The sequence below is a fragment of the Telopea speciosissima genome, chromosome 5, assembly GCF_018873765.1.
Source record: "Telopea speciosissima isolate NSW1024214 ecotype Mountain lineage chromosome 5, Tspe_v1, whole genome shotgun sequence".
NCBI classification, from domain to species: domain Eukaryota; kingdom Viridiplantae; phylum Streptophyta; class Magnoliopsida; order Proteales; family Proteaceae; genus Telopea; species Telopea speciosissima.
The window spans coordinates 66002759-66022042 of record NC_057920.1 but is presented as its reverse complement, the minus strand read 5'-3'; the positions used below and the strand labels follow the sequence as shown (position 1 = coordinate 66022042).

Genomic DNA, 19284 nt, shown 5'->3' with positions numbered 1-19284 from the left:
ATCTTGTACGATTTTATCTGATCCAATTCCCTTCTCGGCGTTTGAATGCACCTCGCCTGTGGAAGATTCTCTGTTTGATTTTCTAAAATTTACCTCTGAGAAATTTTCTCCCGGTGCCGTTAAAAAAATTTCGCCCTCCGACGAGAAAAGTTCAAGGGAGAAAGCAGGGGAGAAGAGAAACGGAGATGAGGGACAGAGAAACAGAACGCTGGGAGGCAGAAGGCTTGCGTTTATAGCCGTTAGCGATCTGTTCTTCACCCGTGAGGAAATATGAATTCAATTGTTTATGGAGAACACGTCAAGAAGATCTCCGACGCCCCCTCCATGGCCGCTCCACAGTCTGAGCAAAATAAGAGATGGGTAACGGGAAGGTTGCAGTGACATACAGCAGAAGCTTAAAAGAGCTGGTGGGAGGTGAGCAACTGCTTCGAATCCACCTTCACGACAGAAAAACAGAGAAAGACGGGGCTGGTGGTGTGGCCAAATTTTAATCTTATTTCTTATTCCCCTTGTATATACCCCTTTTGTTATTATCTTTTAATTAATGATCTTGCCTCTTAGGGGTTTTGATCTGGGGAAGTTTTTTGAAACTTATGTTTTTGATGGGTAGCTCACTGTCGGGGTCTTTCTTTTTCTAGTGGGTATTCGCTATTCTGAGTTTTTTAGGAGATATGCATTCTTTGTAACTGTTGCTGTTATTGAGATTGGTAGTTCTGATTACTGGGTTTGTTCTCATTTTGCATTTCAATAATGGGTTGTCAATGATTTACAATTTATAACAGATTGAGATACTGTTATTAGTATAGAGTTTCTGAGTGGAACAAGCAGCATTACTTTGCCCACTATTTGTTTGAAGAAATTACCAGCCGGTGCAATAGCGCCTTCAATTCTATGTTTGACGTCCTTTGCAAAAGCGCGGTGATATGGGATCTGCTCTTGAGCTGTTCCAACGCATGCCTCTTAGTTTTATTGAGCAGTATTATTAATGGATTTGGGAAGAATAATTACTTGAAGAATTATACAGTTTTTTTTTTCTTTTTTCAAGAGGATGATGGTGCATCGGGGTGTAATTATGTAATGAAAGGCCTCGTGAGACCCCATCGAGTCTTCTACTCTTCTTTGTGAGGAATGGCCTAATGGGTATTGGCAAGAATTAGTTTCGGTTTTCTTTTCTGTTCTTTTGCAAGCATACACAGAAATTTTTTCCCTTTTATCTTCCTTTCTTCTTTAGTCTTTTCTTTTCTTCTTCTCAAGTTTCTTTTTTCTTTTCTTGTCTATTCTATTCATTTCTATCCTTCCAAACATAGACTAAAAGGATTTTTTTTTGATAGCCCCTAAAAAGATAGTTTGAAAGTTGGTTGTTCACTCCAAGTCTTCTCTTGATTCAGTTTTCTGACCTGATTCGTAGACTTTTGTGTGCCTTGGAGTCTGATCATTTTTTTTATATTTGACCGCCTATACAGTTTTGCAATTTTTTGACTTGAGTCAAATCCTGGTTTTCTAACCATGCGTGTATAGTTTTCAAAAACACAAATTCATTCCTGGTTTTTTTAAACTAATCTTTCAGATTTATCCACAGTTCCGACATCAAAGAGTGTTCCCTCTGTTTCTTCTTCTATCTACATCTCTTTCTATCTCTCTCTCCCTCTGATTTCAGTTTCTATTGCTGAACTCTCTTTGCTTTACATCCTTTTTTATCTCTGTGAAAGAAGAAGATGTCAGCTGTGGGACAGATTTTTGGAGGGTCCTTCTTGTCAGCTTTCCTTCAGGTGGCCTTCGACAGATTTGCCTCTCCCGAGTTGCTGGATTTCTTACTCCGATGGGAAATCGACTTGGATGAAGTGGAGTCACTGAAACGGACATCAGCCATGATTCAGGCCTTATCTAATGAAGCTGAAGTGAAGCAATTCACCAACGGTGCTGTGAAACTGTGGCTGGACCACCTCAAACAACTCCTCTATGATGCGGAGGACATACTGGATGAGTATGCCACCGATCTTCTACACCTGAAATTAGAATCTACTCACCAAACCCAACAGGTATGTAACCCTGTTCCTCTCATTCCATCAGGTGAAAGTAGTGTTTCTTCTTGGTTGAACTCAGGCATGGAATCTGCAGTTAAGAGCATCAATGAAACTTTAGAAGGAATACAAGGCATAGGGCCTAAGATTTATAACATTGCTGAAGAGCTGAGGGGAATTAAAAGATTTGGATCTAAAGTCAGGGAAATCAACCAGAGGTTAAAAAGTGTAGCACAAGAAGGTATCGCTCTAGGTTTGAACTCAAGCATGGGATTTGGGTCCTCAAGGCCCGTGGCATTCAGTCAAAGGCCACCAACGAGTTCTTTGGTGAATAAATATAAAGTTTTTGGTCGGGAGGAAGATACAGAGAAGATTGTTGGATGGTTGCTATCAGACAAAACTCCAAGTCCTAGTGCCAATGGCAATAATTTCTCAGTGCTACCCATAGTGGGCATGGGTGGAGTTGGGAAGACAACCGTTGCTCAACTTGTTTATAACAATGACAAAGTGAGGAATCATTTTCATCTAAAAGCTTGGGTTTGTGTATCGGAAGATTTTGATGTGATGAGGTTAACCAAAGAAATTCTCGAGTCAGCCATTGGTTCATCCCCTCTTTCTAATTCACTGGATTTGCTACATGTGAAGCTTCAAGAAGCATTGAGCGAGAAAAGATTCTTATTGGTTCTTGATGACATGTGGAATGAGAACTACGAGAGATGGGATGCTTTAAGCACCGCTTTTGCATTTGGTAAACCAGGGAGCAAGATATTGGTTACAACACGGAACAAAGGCGTTGCAACAACCGTGCGCACTGTTCCGGACGATCATTGTCTAAAAGGTCTATCAGACGAGGCTTGTTTTTCACTAGTTAGAAGGCATGCTTTCGTGGATGAAAATACATTTGATGCAAATCGAAAGTTGGAATTATTCGGACAAGAAATTGTGAAGAAATGTAAGGGTTTACCATTGGCTATAAAGACACTTGCTGGCCTCTTGCGGGATAAAAGAGAGAGTAGTCAATGGAAAGCTATTTTGGAGAATGAAATATGGGATTTAAAAGAAAGTGAGATCCTTCCATCGCTCATGTTGAGCTACCATCATCTTCCGCCACTTCTGAAGAGATGCTTTGCATACTGTGCTTTGTTTCCCAAAGACTATGTATTTAACAAAATGGAAATAGTTCTCTTGTGGATGGCAGAAGGTGTTGTTCAACCAAAAGAAAGAAAACGACTAGAAGATATAGTGGTTGGGTATTTTGATGAATTATTTATGAGGTCCTTCTTTGAGTTATCTAATCGTCGGCATGCTTTGGCGGGGCGCCCATTGTTTATTGACTTATCAAAAGATCTTCGCATAAGATCATTTTTTGAGACATCCAGTAACACGGGATCAGGATTTGTGATGCATGATCTGATCCATGATTTAGCACAATTTGTTTCAGGTGGAATATATTGTAGGAGAGAGTATGATAAGCCGTCCCAAGTTCTTACTACAACCCGTCACTTGTCCTATGTTATGGACAATTACAATGCTGAAACAACAGAATCTGAGGCCATGAAAAGCTTACGCACCCTTCTAACTCTAAATGATATTGTAGGTAGTTCCAAGCATATTTTTCCCACCATGCAATTCCAATTCCTGCGCGTGCTACGTTTTAGAAATTGTTGCAATTGTGTGTTGCCTGAATCAGTTGGCAAGTTGAAACATCTACGGTTTCTTGATCTCTCGTTTTCTGATATTGTGAGGTTACCCGACTCAATTGGAACTCTTTACAATCTACAAGCATTGACCCTTTCTGGCTGTGGGAGGCTTAAACAGTTGCCTAAAGATATTGGTAAACTTGTAAACCTTCGATATCTTGTTCTCCCTGCACATTGGGGTTTCCGTAAAATTCCATTAGGAGTGGGTAACTTGACTAATCTTCAATTGTTGAGCACATTCGATGCGGGGCCAAAGAAAAAGTTGTCCCAACTCCGTGGGACTCTGGACAATTCAAATTTGGAAAATGTAGGCAATATTGGGACAGAAACCATGATGGCCAAGCTGCATCTTCTTGGGCTACAAATGCACAACCTCACGTCACTCCGAGTTCTTCGAATATCAAATTGTGAGAAGCTGGAGTCATTATCCAAGGAACTATGCACTCTAACATCTCTCCAAAGATTAGTAATCGGAAGTTGCGCTGATCTTGTGTCCTTCAAGGAAACAAGATTACCCGCTGCACTTCGAGAATTGAAGATCTTTGATTGTGAGAATCTGCGGTCACTACCCAAGGAGCTACACACTCTAACGTCTCTCAAAGAATTACAAATCGATAGTTGCCCTGCTTTTGTGTCCTTCCAGGAAACAGGGTTACCCACTGCACTTGAAGAATTGGAGATCATAGATTGCAAGAATCTAGAGTCCCTGCCCATGGGACTACTGCACAGCCTCAATTCCCTCCAAAGATTAGAAATTAAAGAGTGCCCTTCTCTTGAATGCATTTCAGACATGGGCTTACCCACCGCGCTTCGGGCGGTATCGATTCTAAATTGTGGGCAGCTGAATTCCTTGCCCAAGGGGCTGCACAAACTCACAAATCTTAAACAACTGGAAATTGTGGACTGTTCTTTTCTTATGGAGTGCAAGAATCTTGAACCGTTACGTATCTCAGGTCTTCATAATCTCATCTCTCTTTCATATCTCACCATTGGTGGATGTCATGCTCTTGTGTCCATTCCAAAGGGCCTGCTTCCCAGCAACCTGATGGATTTTTGCGTCAAAGACTGCCCAATTCTTGAATCCCTATATGATGGACTCTCTGACCTTACCTCTCTTAAAGGTTTGGAGATCCAGAATTGTCCAATGCTAACACAACGGTACCAAAAGAAGGAAGGAGAAGAGTGGCCCAAGATTGTCCAAATCCCTAAGGTGATGATAGATGGCATATGGCAATAAAGTCTAAACACCACATATGGATCTGGCCTCTTGTAATAAATTCTATGGATGAAGTACCACAGACAGAGTGTCTATTATGCAAACCCACAATAAAGGCAGAGATGCATTGCAGCTAATATCAAGTGAGGTAGTTAATTCTTCTTTATCAGATATTCATGATTTCTATATATGCTTCATGTTATGCTAGATGTGATTTTATTTAATTTCTCTTCATAGGAGAATCATGAGATGGAATGCCTTTATTTGAAAATGTTCAAGAACCAACAAAAAACAGCATGGGATGAAGTGAGTTTTCAAGGAGAGAGTAAAATTTTAAGGGGCCATTTGATTGTAGTTTTCCTCTTTCCGTTGCAAAAAAAGAAAACTGTTTTTAGTGGCCTATGGGCCCTGGATAAGATTGCACAAATTTAATTAAAAAAGAAACCATTTTTGATAACCATAAATTGAATATTGATTCCTTGAAAACTCACTTCATCCCAACACAAGGATTATTCATCCTCAATTTAAGCCCACCTTTGCCTAATCTTAGGTTGGGATCTCAAAGTCCAAACTTAAATCATTTGGGTTTTAACATTCAGGTTAGATTTAAACCAGTTCAGAATAGAATATTAAGGCTGGAAACAGCCTCTCTGTGAAAGCAGGGGTAAGGCTGTGTACATTATGACCCTCCCCAGACCCCGCAATGGCGGGAGCCTTGTGCACTGGGTACGCCCTTTTTAGAATAGAATATTAAGGAGGATACAGTAGACATGCTATACTATCTTCAACAAACAGCAACTAAAGAAAGAGAGAAAAGACATGCATAGGAAAGAAAGAAGAAATCTGACCTGTTAAATCGATAGAAGAAGAAGAAGATAAGAGTAAGAGAAGATATGAATCAAGAATCCCACCAAACTTTACATCTCACTGTAGATAGAGCTTTGAATCTCACAGAACCAAAGGCAAAAGCCAATTTTTTATTCATCAAATTCAGATACAGTGCTGAATCCCCTCACAACCTTGTATAAAAGACATCAAAACAGTCTCAAACTGAGTTTAAGGCTCTTCCAGTCAATAGCTTGCTATGGAGGTAGTCTAAACTAACCGAAAATATACATAAAACGAAGTACAGCAACTTAAAACAAGGATGGACTCATAAAGCTCCTTATCCAACCAGCTAATAACACTTAATAACAGTAGAAATAAAAACTAGGCATGAATAGTAAATGTGAATATTAACACATGCTAAATTTGAATCAAAGAGCGGGTTCAGAATTGAACCAGACCATCCCGCATGCTATTCTGACCTGTTTATCTTTCTTTCTGCTGAAGTTCTACATCAAAGGAAAGAAAAAAAAAAGATGAGAGAAAGGAAGTTAAACTAATCGAATTTTTTCAAGATACTTATAAATTTCAATAAAGTCTTCTGCTGCTTGAAGGACTTCAAATTTTGTCAGAGGGGAAGAACCAACCTTCTTGTTTTTGTTGTAATGTAGCAATGACAGAGATGGTGCATGGCTGCTATTAGATGCCCTGCCATTATAAGTATGCTTCAGATTTATCCACAGTTCCGATATTGAAGAGTGTTCCCTCTGCTTTTCTTTCTCTCTCTCTCAAAGAAGAGATGTCTGTCATCTGTGGGACAGCTTTTCGGAGGGTCCTTCCTCTCGGCCTTCCTTCAGGTGGCCTTCGACAAGTTCGCTTCTCCCGAGTTGCTGGATTTCTTACTCCGATGGGAAATCGACTTGGATGAAGTGGAGTCAATGAAGCGGACGTCAGCCATGATTCATGCCTTATCATATGAAGCTGAAGTGAAGCAATTCACCTACAGTGATGTGAAATTGTGGCTGGACCACCTCAAACAACTCCTCTATGACGCGGAGGGCATACTGGATGAGCATGCCTCTAAACTTCTGCAGCTGAAATTGGAATCTGCTCACCAAACCAAACCAAACCCAACAGGTATGCAACCCTGTTCCTCTCACTCCATCAAGTGAAATTAGTGTTTCTTCTTGGTTGAAAATTCAGGCATGGAATCTGCTGTTAAGAGCATCAATGAAACTTTAGAAGGAATACAAGGCATTGGGCCTAAGGTTTATAACATCATCGAAGAGCTGAGGGGAATTAAAAGATTTGGATCTAAACTCAGGGAAATCAACCAAAGGTTAAAAAGTATAGCACAAGAAGGTATTGCTCTAGGTTTGAACTTGAGCATGGGATTTGGGTCGTCAAGGCCCGTGGTATTCAGTCGAAGGCCACCATCGAGTCTTCAACAATTGGAAATTGTGGAGTACTCTTTTCTTATGGAGTGCAAGAATCTTGAACCCCTACATACCTCAAGTCTTCATAATCTCATATCCTGTTGGTGGATGTCATGCTCTCGTGTCCATTTCAAAGGGCTTGTTTCCCCGCAACCTTAAGGATTTTTGTATCATGGACTGCCCAATTCTTGAATCCCTATATGATGGACTCTAAGACCTAACCTCTCTTAAATGTGTGGAGATCCAGAATTGTCCAATGCTGACAACAATACCAGAGGAAGGAAGCATAAGAGTGGTCCAAGATTACCCAAATCCCTAAGATAATTGTTGGTCAACTGGGTCAGTTGAGGTTTTCTGGAGTGGTGTTGTCATTGTTGGCAACCTTATTATCCATATTGGTGATGCGGCAGTGGTATTTGATGAGCTGGAAGAGCTGAAATGGTAAAATAGTCACCTACACGGCTATAAGGGTATTTTGGACATTTGGCAAGGTTACAGGGGTACCCGCACTTTAAGAACACCATTTAACAGCTTATTAAGTCCTTATATAGTGTTTGGCAAAGGGGCGAAGCAGCAGGTGAAGGTTTCATATTGTTAAAGTTGTGATTTCATAGGTTTGTGCAATGGCAGTGACTTTAAGGTCATTTTTGGAAGATTTAATGGCATTTCTGGGTGAAGTGGTCTCATGAAAAATGAAGTTCGTCGAGTCACGGTTCCAACGCAACTGGTCTCGCATCATTTCAATGTCGGATGAGAAAGTTACAGATTTTTCCGTGTCGATGCGCAAAAATGGAGCAAATCTGGCACAGGCAAAAAGTTTTATACTTAGCCAATTTTTGGTCGTTTTTTTTTAAGTGCTACTGTCAACAGAGGTGTCCCATTGTTTTATAAAATTACAGAATCTTGGTGGCCGTTGGATTTTACTCATCACGTCGCTCTCTGATTGGCTTGCCCTTGATGGTGCACGGTGCTATGCGATACACCATAACATTGTTCCTTAAGAGAGTAGTACGGTTGTTGAAATTTGAATTCTGATTTGAGTAAGTGTTGTACAGCTGTCACCTCTTTTGGAATGTGATCTCTTGGCAAATCTTATCGTGCCTTGCCGATCGTCACGAATATTTTTGGATATTACAAATTCGTCCTCCACTTGCCATTTTTGTAACTTTCAACTTTGGAAGGCAATATCTCTCTCATTCGGAGTCCAAATCAGTCGCCGTTTTTTTTTTAAGTGCATATTTTTTCAAGGAGAACACAGTGGAAACGTGAGAAAGAGTAGAAAAATTATAGAAACGTCAAAAACGAAGAAAAACCTTGCTTGAACAATCGAAGATGCTGCTTTGAACATTGGAGATCGTGCACGACATCAGGCAGGCTTCAAGCAATGGGTTAGTCGCGGGATTACTCAGGGAGGGGTAATCTTTTGTTTCACAAGTCTTATTTGATATTTAGGGTGTGATTCATGTTGAAAGAATCCTAATTTTTGTTCATGGTATTGGGAGGGACTTGTAATTGAATTTTTATATTCATATTGTAATTCCATTCAAGTTGGGGCTTAATTGGATTGGGGTTGTAGCCCTAGATTTTGTTGTTGCGGAGTCAGAAGCAAGTGTTGTAGCACCTGGGCTATTGTAGTAGTCAAATTTGAGTTGAGTATTTGAGGAAATACGAAACCCTTACGGGTATTCCTCCGTGGATGTAGGCAGCTTGGCCGAATAACGTATATTTGGTGTACTGTGTGCTTGTTATTTTGTTTTCGTATTCTTGGAGTGTGTTTGCTGCAGAGTGGTGGTTCATTGTCTGGTAAACCTGGCCATACAGTGGTTGCGAGGTGGACGTACATGTGTGATTGGTAATTACGGAACAGCCCCAGCCAATCTTTGTGTGTGATTGTTATTGCTACGGGATTAAGTTTGGAAGAATTTTTTAAGGCACTGATTCACCCCCCCTCGCAGTGCACTTGGGATTATCAAGTGGTATCAGAGCTAAGTTACCTAGTGAATTGAAGCTTAACAGCTTGGGACAGTGAGCTGAGAGAAAGAAGGATGGATAGCAATAGTAGTTACAGTCACAGCAAGGTACCACAACTTGATAGAATTGGTTATGGTTTTTGGCGCATCAGGATGGAGACATCTGAAATCATTGGGCTACGGTGTTTGGATGTCTGTGAAGAATGGTTACAAAATTCCCACAGGTGATGTCCCACAGGTGATATAACTGATACAGTTGAACTCAAGAAGTATGAAAACGACTCTAAGGCTAAGAATGTACTTCTGAGTGCATTGGTCAACACTGAGTTTGCTAGAGTTGTTGGATGTGAGACTGCTAAAGAAGTGTGGGACAAGTTACAGAATGTCCATGAAGGTGATGAGAAGATCAAAGAGGCAAAACTACAACACTATAGGTCACTGTTTGATAATTTGAAGATGTCTGATGAAGATACAGTGGAAAGCTTCATGAGTTAAGTGAATGAAATTATAAACGCCATCAGAAGTCTTGGTGAGGAAATCAAGGATGCAGTGGTAGTAAAGAAGATTCTCAGGTCTTTACCGGATCTCTATAACCCAAAGGTGTCTGCTGTAGAAGAGTCAAAGAACTTAAATGCGTTGAGTTTAGATGAATTTCATGGTATATTGACTGTATATGAAATAAGAATGGTGAAGCCTAAATCCACGGAGAAGGAGGTTGCATTTAAAGCCATGAAGAAGTTGAAAATTAAGCAAGAAAATGATAATGAAGATTCTGATGATGAGCTTATTGCCTACCTTGCCAGGAAGTTCAAGAATGGTAAAGGTAAATACAAGGGAAAACTTCCCTTGAAATGCTTTAATTGTGGAGGTATAGGACATTTTGCCTCTAAGTGTCCAAAGAAGAGCAAAACAGTTGAGTCAGATGATGAAGACACTCAAGCCTCCAAGAACAGCTTTAAAAAGAAAAAGTTCATTTCAAAGAAGAATGACACCTTCAAGAAAAAGAGTTTGATGACAAAAGAAGATGACACCTCTTCAGAAGAATTAACAGAAGTTGAAGACTCTGATGATGAACTAATGTTCATGGTCTTAGCAAGCAATGACCATCAAGAAGAGGAAGAAAAATCTAATGAGGATGAAGAATCAGAAGCTGAAGATCTGGAAACTATTTTTTATACTACCTTAAATGAGCTCAAGACAGAAAGAAAGAGAAGCAAGATGTTGAAGAAGCAGCTTGCAGAAGAAGGAGAGAAAATCAGTCAACGAAAGCTCACCATTGAAGAAACACAGAAGATGACTGAAGATATTAGCATTAATTTATCTTTGAAAGTTGATGAATGTGCCAAGCTTGAAGAAGAAATAGTAAAACTAAAGGTAGAACTTGAAAATTTGAAAAATAAGGACTACCTTACAGTTGCAAATACATCTCCAATAGTTACAACTGTGAATGATAAGGGCAAGGAGGTTTGTGTTCAAGAAACTGAAGAAGAACATGATCAAGCATCAAATGGAGCTAGCATGTTAGATGATCTCCTTAGTAGACAAAGACCTATCAATGATAAATCTGGTCTTGGCTATGAGAATGGAAGTTCTTCAAAGAGAGTGAAGATAAAAGGGAATGACACTGCACATAATCCGGTCAGGTTTGTTAGTGAGAAGAGAAGAGGTTCAAGACCTATGAATTCTACTAGCAAGAAGGTTGACGAGGATGGGTTTACTACAGTTTACTATTAGAGATCCAAAGACTACATGAAGAATATTTGGTAGATTAAAAGGTTCAATGGGTATTGTTATGGCTGCAACATGTATGGACACAGAGTAACAGAATGTAGAAGGAATGTCAAGCCTGCAGTTGTCAAAATGAAGAACAGGTTTGCACCACTGGTTGATCAGAATGTGGAATGTTTTAGATGCTACAAGCTTGGTCACATTGCAAGAAACTGCAAGACCTTGCTTCCCTCTTAAAGGCAGTCTATGAATAAGGAGAAGAAAAATCACACAAAGAACAAGAAGGTGTTTACAAAGAAGGAAGCCAAAAAATCCATCACTGTATCTGAAAAAGCAGTTTGGGTTGAGAAGAAGAAGACAGGAGAAAGCAACAAGTCATTGATTGTTCAGACAGCTTTTAAGGCTCAAAGAAGATCATCTCCATGGATTCTTGACAGTAGGTGTTCTACTCGTATAACAGATGAAAGAGATAGATTTTTAAATCTTAATAAAGTTGAAAGTGGCTCAGTTAGATTTGGGAACAATGATGAGGCCAAGATTGAAGGCAAGGGGACAGTCAACTTGGATCAAGGAAGAATAAAATCTGGCAGGGTGTTGTATGTGAGCGGGTTGAAACATAACCTTCTGAGTGTGAGTCAGATATGTGACCAAGGAAATGAGGTCTTATTTACGAAGGAAGGTTTTGAGATAAGGAAGACGAAAAATGGAAAGAAAGTGGCTCATGGTTCCAGGACAGATGGGAATTTGTATGTTCTTACAGAGAGCAATGATGACAGTTGCATGATTAGTCAGGAGAATGAAACCACACTTTGGCACAGAAGACTTGGGCATATAAATTTCAAGAACTTAGCCAGGTTGAGCAAAAACAAGGGTGTTAGGGATCTTCCAAAAATCAAGAACCTCACAAATCATGTTTGTGGACCATGTCAGAAGGGTAAACAAACAAGGGCTATATACAAGTCAAAGGAACACTATGCTAGTAAGCCTTTACACTTAATTCATATAGATTTGTGTGGACCAATGAGGACTCATGCAATTGGAGGAGAGAGATACTTTATGTTACTTATTGATGAGTACTCAAGGATGACATGGGTCTTTTTTCTCAAGGACAAAACTAAAGCCTTACACTGCCTCAAGGTGTTCAAGAAAAGGGTTGAGAATGAGACTGGCAAAACTATCAAGTGCATCAGATCTGACCAAGGAAAGGAGTTCACAGGGAGTGCTTTCACAGAATTTTGTAATGAACATGGCATACGAATTCAGCATTCGGCAACAAGAACCCCTCAACAAAATGGGGTAGTTGAAAGGAAGAATAGGACAGTTCAAGGAATGGCTAGGGTGATGCTTACAGATAATAATATTGCAAAACATTTTTGGAGAGAAGCCATCTCTACAGCTGTCTACAGTGGTAACAGCTGCTTGTTGAGACCACAAGAATCTAAGACTCCATATGAATTATGGTTTAATAGAAGAGCCACAGTAAAACACTTTAGAGTGTTTGGTAGTCGTTGCTTCATCAAAAGAAAGGAAGACAACCTTGGAAAATTTGACGATAGAGCAGATGAAGGGATTTTCTTAGGGTATTCCTCAAAGAGCAAGGCTTACAAATGCTTCAATAAGAGGTTGGGGAAAGTTGTGGAGAGTTCAGATGTGAAGATTGATGAAACATTACCCCACTCTAAACCAGTAGTGTTAGAAGAACAAACTTTTGAGGAGGTTGATGATGATGCGACTGTAAATGATGAAGTTGTGGAAGTTCAAAAGCATGAGGATTCAGACACAAATGCCCATGAGATTGATACAGTGACAGAGAGAGATGGAAGACCTAGTTTTGAAAAGTGGCAAAAAGTGCATCCCCTAAATCAAGTCATCGGAGATCTTAAAGCGGGTATGCAAACAAGAAAAATGAAGGCCATTACATATTCTCTATTGTCGCAGGTGGAACCTAAGTCCATTTATGAAGCAAGCAAAGATGAACATTGGGTTAAAGCCATGAACGAAGAGCTGGATCAGATTGAGAAGAACAACACATAGGAGTTAGTTCCCAGACCAACAGATAAGAACATTATTGGCACCAAGTGGGTCTTCAGGAACAAGTTAAATGAAGATGGCCAGGTGATGAGAAACAAAGCCAGGCTTGTGTGCAAGGGCTACGCTCAGGTGGAAGGAACAGATTTTGATGAGACTTTTGCACCGGTAGCAAGGATGGAATCCATTCGGATGTTCCTAGCTTTGGCTGTATACAAGGGTTTCAAGGTATATCAGATGGACGTGAAATCAACTTTCTTGAATGGTAATCTTGAAGAGGAAGTATATATAGAGCAACCAGATGGTTTTCAGCTTGGGGAGGATCCAGATATGGTTTGTAGACTAAAGAAAGCTCTTTATGGGTTGAAGCAAGCTCCAAGAGCTTGGTACTCCAGACTTTATACTTATTTGCATCATTTGGGACTGCGAAAGGGTATGGTTGATAGCAACCTGTATGTGATGACAGAAAGCAATAGTCAATTGATTGTGGTAGTATACGTAGATGATATCATTTGTGGAGGGCATAATGATGAAGTGTGTAGACAGTTTGCAGAGTGCATGAAGAAAGAGTTCGAGATGTCCATGCTCGGAGAACTCTCATACTTTTTGGGATTGCAAGTGAGCCAACGGCAGAACGGCATTTTCATATGCCAGATGAAGTATACCAAAGAGATGTTGAAGAAATTCCAAATGGAGGATAGTAAATCAATGGGTACGCCCATGGTTGTGGGATGCAAACTGAGTACAGATGATGATTCCCCCTTAGTTGATCAGACAATGTACAGGTCTATGATTGGCAGTTTGTTGTATTTGACAGCGTCAAGGCCTGATATTATGCAAGCAGTTTGTCTGGTAGCTAGATTTCAAGCCAGCCCAAAGGAGACACATCTATTGGCAATTAAACGAATTTTCAGATATCTTCGGGGTACAGTTGAGTATGGTTTATGGTATTCCAAGTGATGCAGATTCGTCACCGAAATGGGCTTATTTCTTTAGAAATAAGTCTAGGGTTGGGTTATATGTATGTTGGGCCTTTGATCCCATGGGTTTTCTATGTAATAGGCCACTTTTATGGGCCTAAAAGAGGGGTACATTGGTTGCATACGGGATTAGCCCAATATTTAGTCTATTTTTATGTTTTTAATTGAACCGGTTTAAATTGGTTGCATCCAATTGGTTCAATTGGTCTTATTTAAGTGAAGTGATCCTATTGGCTAAGAGGTTCTTATATCCTATTGGCTAGTAGGGAATCTTCTTTATTTTAAGTAGTTTAAGTTGTTTTTAAGTCATTAGGACTCTATTTTGAGTCTGTTTTAGTTTCCTAGTCAATTTAAGTTACCTAATAGGTTAGGAATTGGGTTAGGGCTTTCCTTTTTAGAGTAAAAGTCTATTTTTGAGTCTTTTATATAAGGTTGTAAGGGGGCAAAGCCTTGAACACGAATTTGATTAATGAAAAGCTTTTTGTTTGCTGCCATAGTTGCTGCCCTGCTCTGTTGAGTGTTTCTCTGTTGAGTGTGCATCTTGTGGTTCTATCAATGTGGAAAGGGACTGGTGGAATCCGGTTGACTCCTTACGCCGTGACGGCTGGGAGGATCTTCTTTCTTCGAAGGTGGCTTCATCCTTCAACCATTCAAACTGATGTTAGAGGATTCGAGAGTGAGTTTGAATTTATTATTTTCTGTTTATCTTTTCTTCCCTTCCCCAATCAATTCCTTTTCTCTTCTGTCCTATTTTCATAAACCCTAGAAGACTCTAAACTCTGATTCAGATCTGCTCCTCCATTGGAATCTGATCAGATTTGGACCATAACTTCCCCTCACAACCATCTCCACTCGACCCTAGCTGCTGCCCATTCTGTCCATCCAAACCCTAAGATCCCTCTTCTCCATTGACCCTAAAAACCCTAATTTTCTGCTGGGACACATTCAGCCATCAGAAACCTTCCATATTGCAACCGAATCTTCCCCCTAGCCCCTCTAACAGTCGACCTTAACCCCTGCCCCTAAATCCTACTTTAAACCATAATTTTAGTTGTTTACCTTATTTACAAAACCCGAAACCTAACCCTAATTTCTGCAGGAAATTAAAACTTATTCAAATCCAGATATTTTTATACCATAATGACCCTCTAAACCTGCAGATTAAAACCCTATAAACCCCATTCCCAAATTCCCATCCTAAACCCTAATTTTGCCCTAAAACAGCCCCTAATCAGCCCTAAACAGCAGGCTTACCCTAAGCTTGGTTCTACTTGGTTCCTAGTGGGATTAATTCCTATTCTAGGACTACATTACCAAGACCTCTAGATTCACTCTCACAACATTTTCAGATGCGGATTGGGCAGGTAGTGTGGATGATAGGAAGAGCACTAGTGGCGGTGCATTCTACCTTGGCAAAAGCCGTGTTGCATGGCACAGTAAGAAGCAAGAGTCTGTTTCATTGTCTACGGCAGAGGTAGAGTATATTGCAGCGGCAGCTTGTTGTACTCAAGTCATTTGGATGAAGAGGCAAGTTGCAGATTATGGCATTGACAGTTCTGAACCCATTCCTATCATGTGTGATAATATGAGCGCAATAAATATTTCAAAGAATCCGGTACAACACTCGAGGACAAAGCACATCGATATCCGATATCAGTTCTTGAAGGAGAAAGTCACAACTAATGAGGTGAGATTGGATTTTGTCTCTACATCAGAACAGGTCGTCGATATTTTCACAAAGCCACTTCCCAAGGAGAGTTTTGAACGGCTCCTAGATAAACTTGGAGTTGTCACTCCAGTTGCTCAGTAGGAGGCATGTATATAGGGGGAGCTTCTAGATAGGGGGAGTTTCCATGACCCTTTGTACTTGTTGTCAAAGGGGGAGAAGTTGGTGTGTGTGTAAAGAGTTGCCAACAATTCTAAAGGGGGAGATTGTTGGTCAACTGGGTCAGTTGAGGTTTGCTGGAGTGGTGTTGTCATTGCTAGCAACCTTATTATCCATATTGATGATGCGGCAGTGGTATTTGATGAGCTGGAAGAGCTGAAATGCTAAAATAGTCACCTATACAGCTATAAGGGTATTTTGGTCATTTGACAAGGTTACAGGGGTACCCGCACTTGAAGAACACCATTTAACAGCTTATTAAGTCCTTATATAGTGTTTGGCAAAGGGGCGAAGCAGCAGGTGAAGGTTTCATATTGTTAAAGTTGTGATTTCATAGGTTTGTGCAATGGCAATGACGTTAAGGTCATTTTTGGAAGATTTAATGGCATTTCTGGGTGAAGTGGTCTTCATGAAAAATGAAGTTCGTCGAGTCACGGTTCCAATGCAACTGGTCTCGCATCATTTCAATGTCGGATGAGAAAGTTACAGATTTTTCCGTGTCGATGCGCAAAAATGGAGCAAATCTGGCATAGGCAAAAAGTTTTATACTTAGCCAATTTTTGGTCTTTTTTTTTAAGTGCTACTGTTAACAGAGGTGTCCCATTGTTTTATAAAATTACAGAATCTTGGTGGCCGTTGGATGTTGCTCATCACGTCGCTCTTTGATTGGCTTGCCCTTGACGGTGCATGGTGCTATGCGATACACCATAACATTGTTCCTTAAGAGAGTAGTACGGTTGTTGAAATTTGAATTCTGATTTGAGTAAGTGCTGTACAGCTGTCACCTCTTTTGGAATGTGATCTCTTGGCAAATCTTATCGTGCCTTGCCTATCGTCACGAATATTTTTGGATATTACAAATTCGTCCTCCACTTGCCATTTTTGTATCTTTCAACTTTGGAAGACAATATCTCTCTCATTCGGAGTCCAAATCAGTCGCCGTTTTTTTTTTTAAAGTGCATATTTTTTCAAGGAGAACACAGTGGAAACGTGAGAAAGAGCAGAAAATTTACAGAAACGTCAAAAACGAAGAAAAACCTTGCTTGAACAATCGAAGATGCTGCTTTGAACATTGGAGATCGTGTACGACATCAGGCAGGCTTTCGAGCAGTGGGTTAGTCACGGGATTACTCAGGGAGAGGTAATCTTTTGTTTCACAAGTCCTATTTGATATTTAGGGTTTGATTCATGTTGAAAGAATCCTAATTTTTGTTCATGTTATTGGGAGGGACTTGTAATTGAATTTTTATATTCATATTATAATTCCATTCAAGTTGGGGCTTGATTGGATTGGGGTTGTAGCCCTAGATTTCGTTGTTGCGGAGTCAGAAGCAGGAGTTGTAGCACCTGGGCTATTGTAGTAGTCAAATTCGAGTTGAGTATTTGAGAAAATACGAAACCCGTACGGGTATTCCTCTGTGAATGTAGGCAGCTTGGCTGAACCACGTATATTTGATGTACTGTGTGCTTGTTATTTTGTTTTTGTATTCTTGGAGTGTGTTTGCTGCAGAGTGGTGGTGCATTGTCTAGTAGACCTAGCCACACAGTGGTTGCGAGGTGGACGTACATGTGTGATTGGTAATTACGGAGCTGCCCCAGCCAATTTTTGTGTGTGATTGTTATTGCTACGGGATTGAGTTTGGAAGAATTTTTTAAGGCACTGATTCACCCCCCCCTCTCAGTACACCTGGGATTATCAATAATAATAGATGATATAGGGCAAAAAATATCTAGCCGGCCTCTTATAATTAAATCTATGGATGGGAGTACTATAGTCAGAGTGTCTATTATGCAAAACCACTATAAAAGCAGAGATGCATTGCAGCGAAAATATTCAGTGAGTTAGTTAATTCTTCTATAATCAGATATGTATGGTTTCTATATATACTTCATGTTATGCCATATTTGATTTCATTTAATTTCTCTTCGTAGGAGAATCACGAGATGGAATACTTTTATTTGAAAATGTTAAGAACCAACAAAAAGGGACATGGCAATTTCATGGAACTTTAATTTCTCTCAGATGGAATGCTTCTTTGAAAATGCTCAGGAATAGACACAAAGCGACATGGCAATTGCGTGGAACTTTTCAGCAAATTAGTGCAACCTAGCATTGTATATATAAGGTTTCACTTTTCAGCATCCCATTAGTTTTCTGCCTACCCGAAAGCTTCAATTGGCCACTAAAACTCATGTGGGTTTAGTACAGGAGTAATCTGTTCTACAAGTCAGCTGGTTATGTTACGCAGAGGGCACACTTCCACAGTATGTGGGTAGGTTAACTGTTCCATCTCTCTCTCTCTCTCTCTCTCTCTCTCGCTCTCTCTCTCTAATTTATTTTTCAGCTCTTTGCAGAATTATTGGAAAGTTAGAATTGTGGGGTTAATTAATTCTATTCTTACTTGTATCCTCCACTTTAACTAAGTACATAAAGAGTACAAACAATCACTATATTCTGTGTATGAAAAGGTAAGCCAGTTAGAACTCATGTCAGAACTATTATTGGTTAGATTTGAAAGTCCAAAGACCAAACTAATTAAAAACCAAAATAGAAAGGAAGCAACAATTTTTATAGGTAGAATACATCTAGGTTCTATATCCACAAGCCAATAAACTAAATAATGTAGGAAATCAACAGAAAATGTCCCTCGAGTAGAACCAGCCAGCATTACAATGTAAATTATTGGTTAACAGCCTACAAAATATAAAGATAAATTTGTTCCCCTCTACATTTCACTAGTAGCTTTGCCCTTCAAAGAACTATGTCAATGGCCTTTTCAAAACGAAATTGTGATCATTGAAATAGGACTCTGTAGTCTTAAGGATGAACATCTCTCAAAAGATCAAAGCTAAAACACAGAAGCTATAGAAGACAAAAAAAACTGAATTGCTCAATCAAAAGTGACATGTTCAGGTCAACACAATATCTGCTATGAATACATTCTCTGTGTTTTTAATTTAAAAAAAAAATGGATATTTTGAATATTAACAGAACAATAGAAGTAAGGCTCTGTTAGGTAATGTTTTTGTTCCATATAAGTACTTTTTGGTCAAGTATTTATTTTTGTTTCTGTTCTAAAAAAGTACCGTCAGAAAAAACATGTTTGTTAACCCTAAGAAGAACATACTTCTGAATTAGAAAAGAAAGAGAAATGTGTTTGGTAACGCAGAATAACAGAAGTAATTCTTCAACTTCTACAAAATTACATAATTGCGATCCTTCAGTAATAATTACAAAAATATCATCCATTCACTAATAAATTTCATTTTTTCCTCATAAATAGTAAAACAATGATGCTGACCATGTACAATCTAAGTATGATTTGCAAAGTAAAAAAAAATGTTAAATGTAACCACCAAAGATTACATAATATTTGCCTACTATAAAATGTGGGGGAAAAAACAATTAGAATTCAAAAAATAAAAAAAAATCATTGAGTCGTGATGGATTCGAACCACCATCTCTTGGGGAATCCCCAAGTGCTCTACCAGTTT

At 39.5% G+C, this 19284-nt stretch overlaps 1 protein-coding gene across 1 annotated transcript in view; it reads left to right on the top strand.

The window, feature by feature from the left end:
* The window catches only part of LOC122663307 (putative disease resistance protein RGA3), a 28037-nt gene extending 9735 nt beyond the window's left edge, over window positions 1–18302 (top strand). The window contains exons 2-3 of the mRNA XM_043858991.1: window positions 3395–5085; window positions 17722–18302. Of these exons, the coding sequence (XP_043714926.1) occupies window positions 3395–4958 (1564 nt within the window). The 3' untranslated portion in view covers window positions 4959–5085; window positions 17722–18302. The remainder of the gene's footprint in view (window positions 1–3394; window positions 5086–17721) is intronic.
* Window positions 18303–19284: the final 982 nt, after the last annotated feature.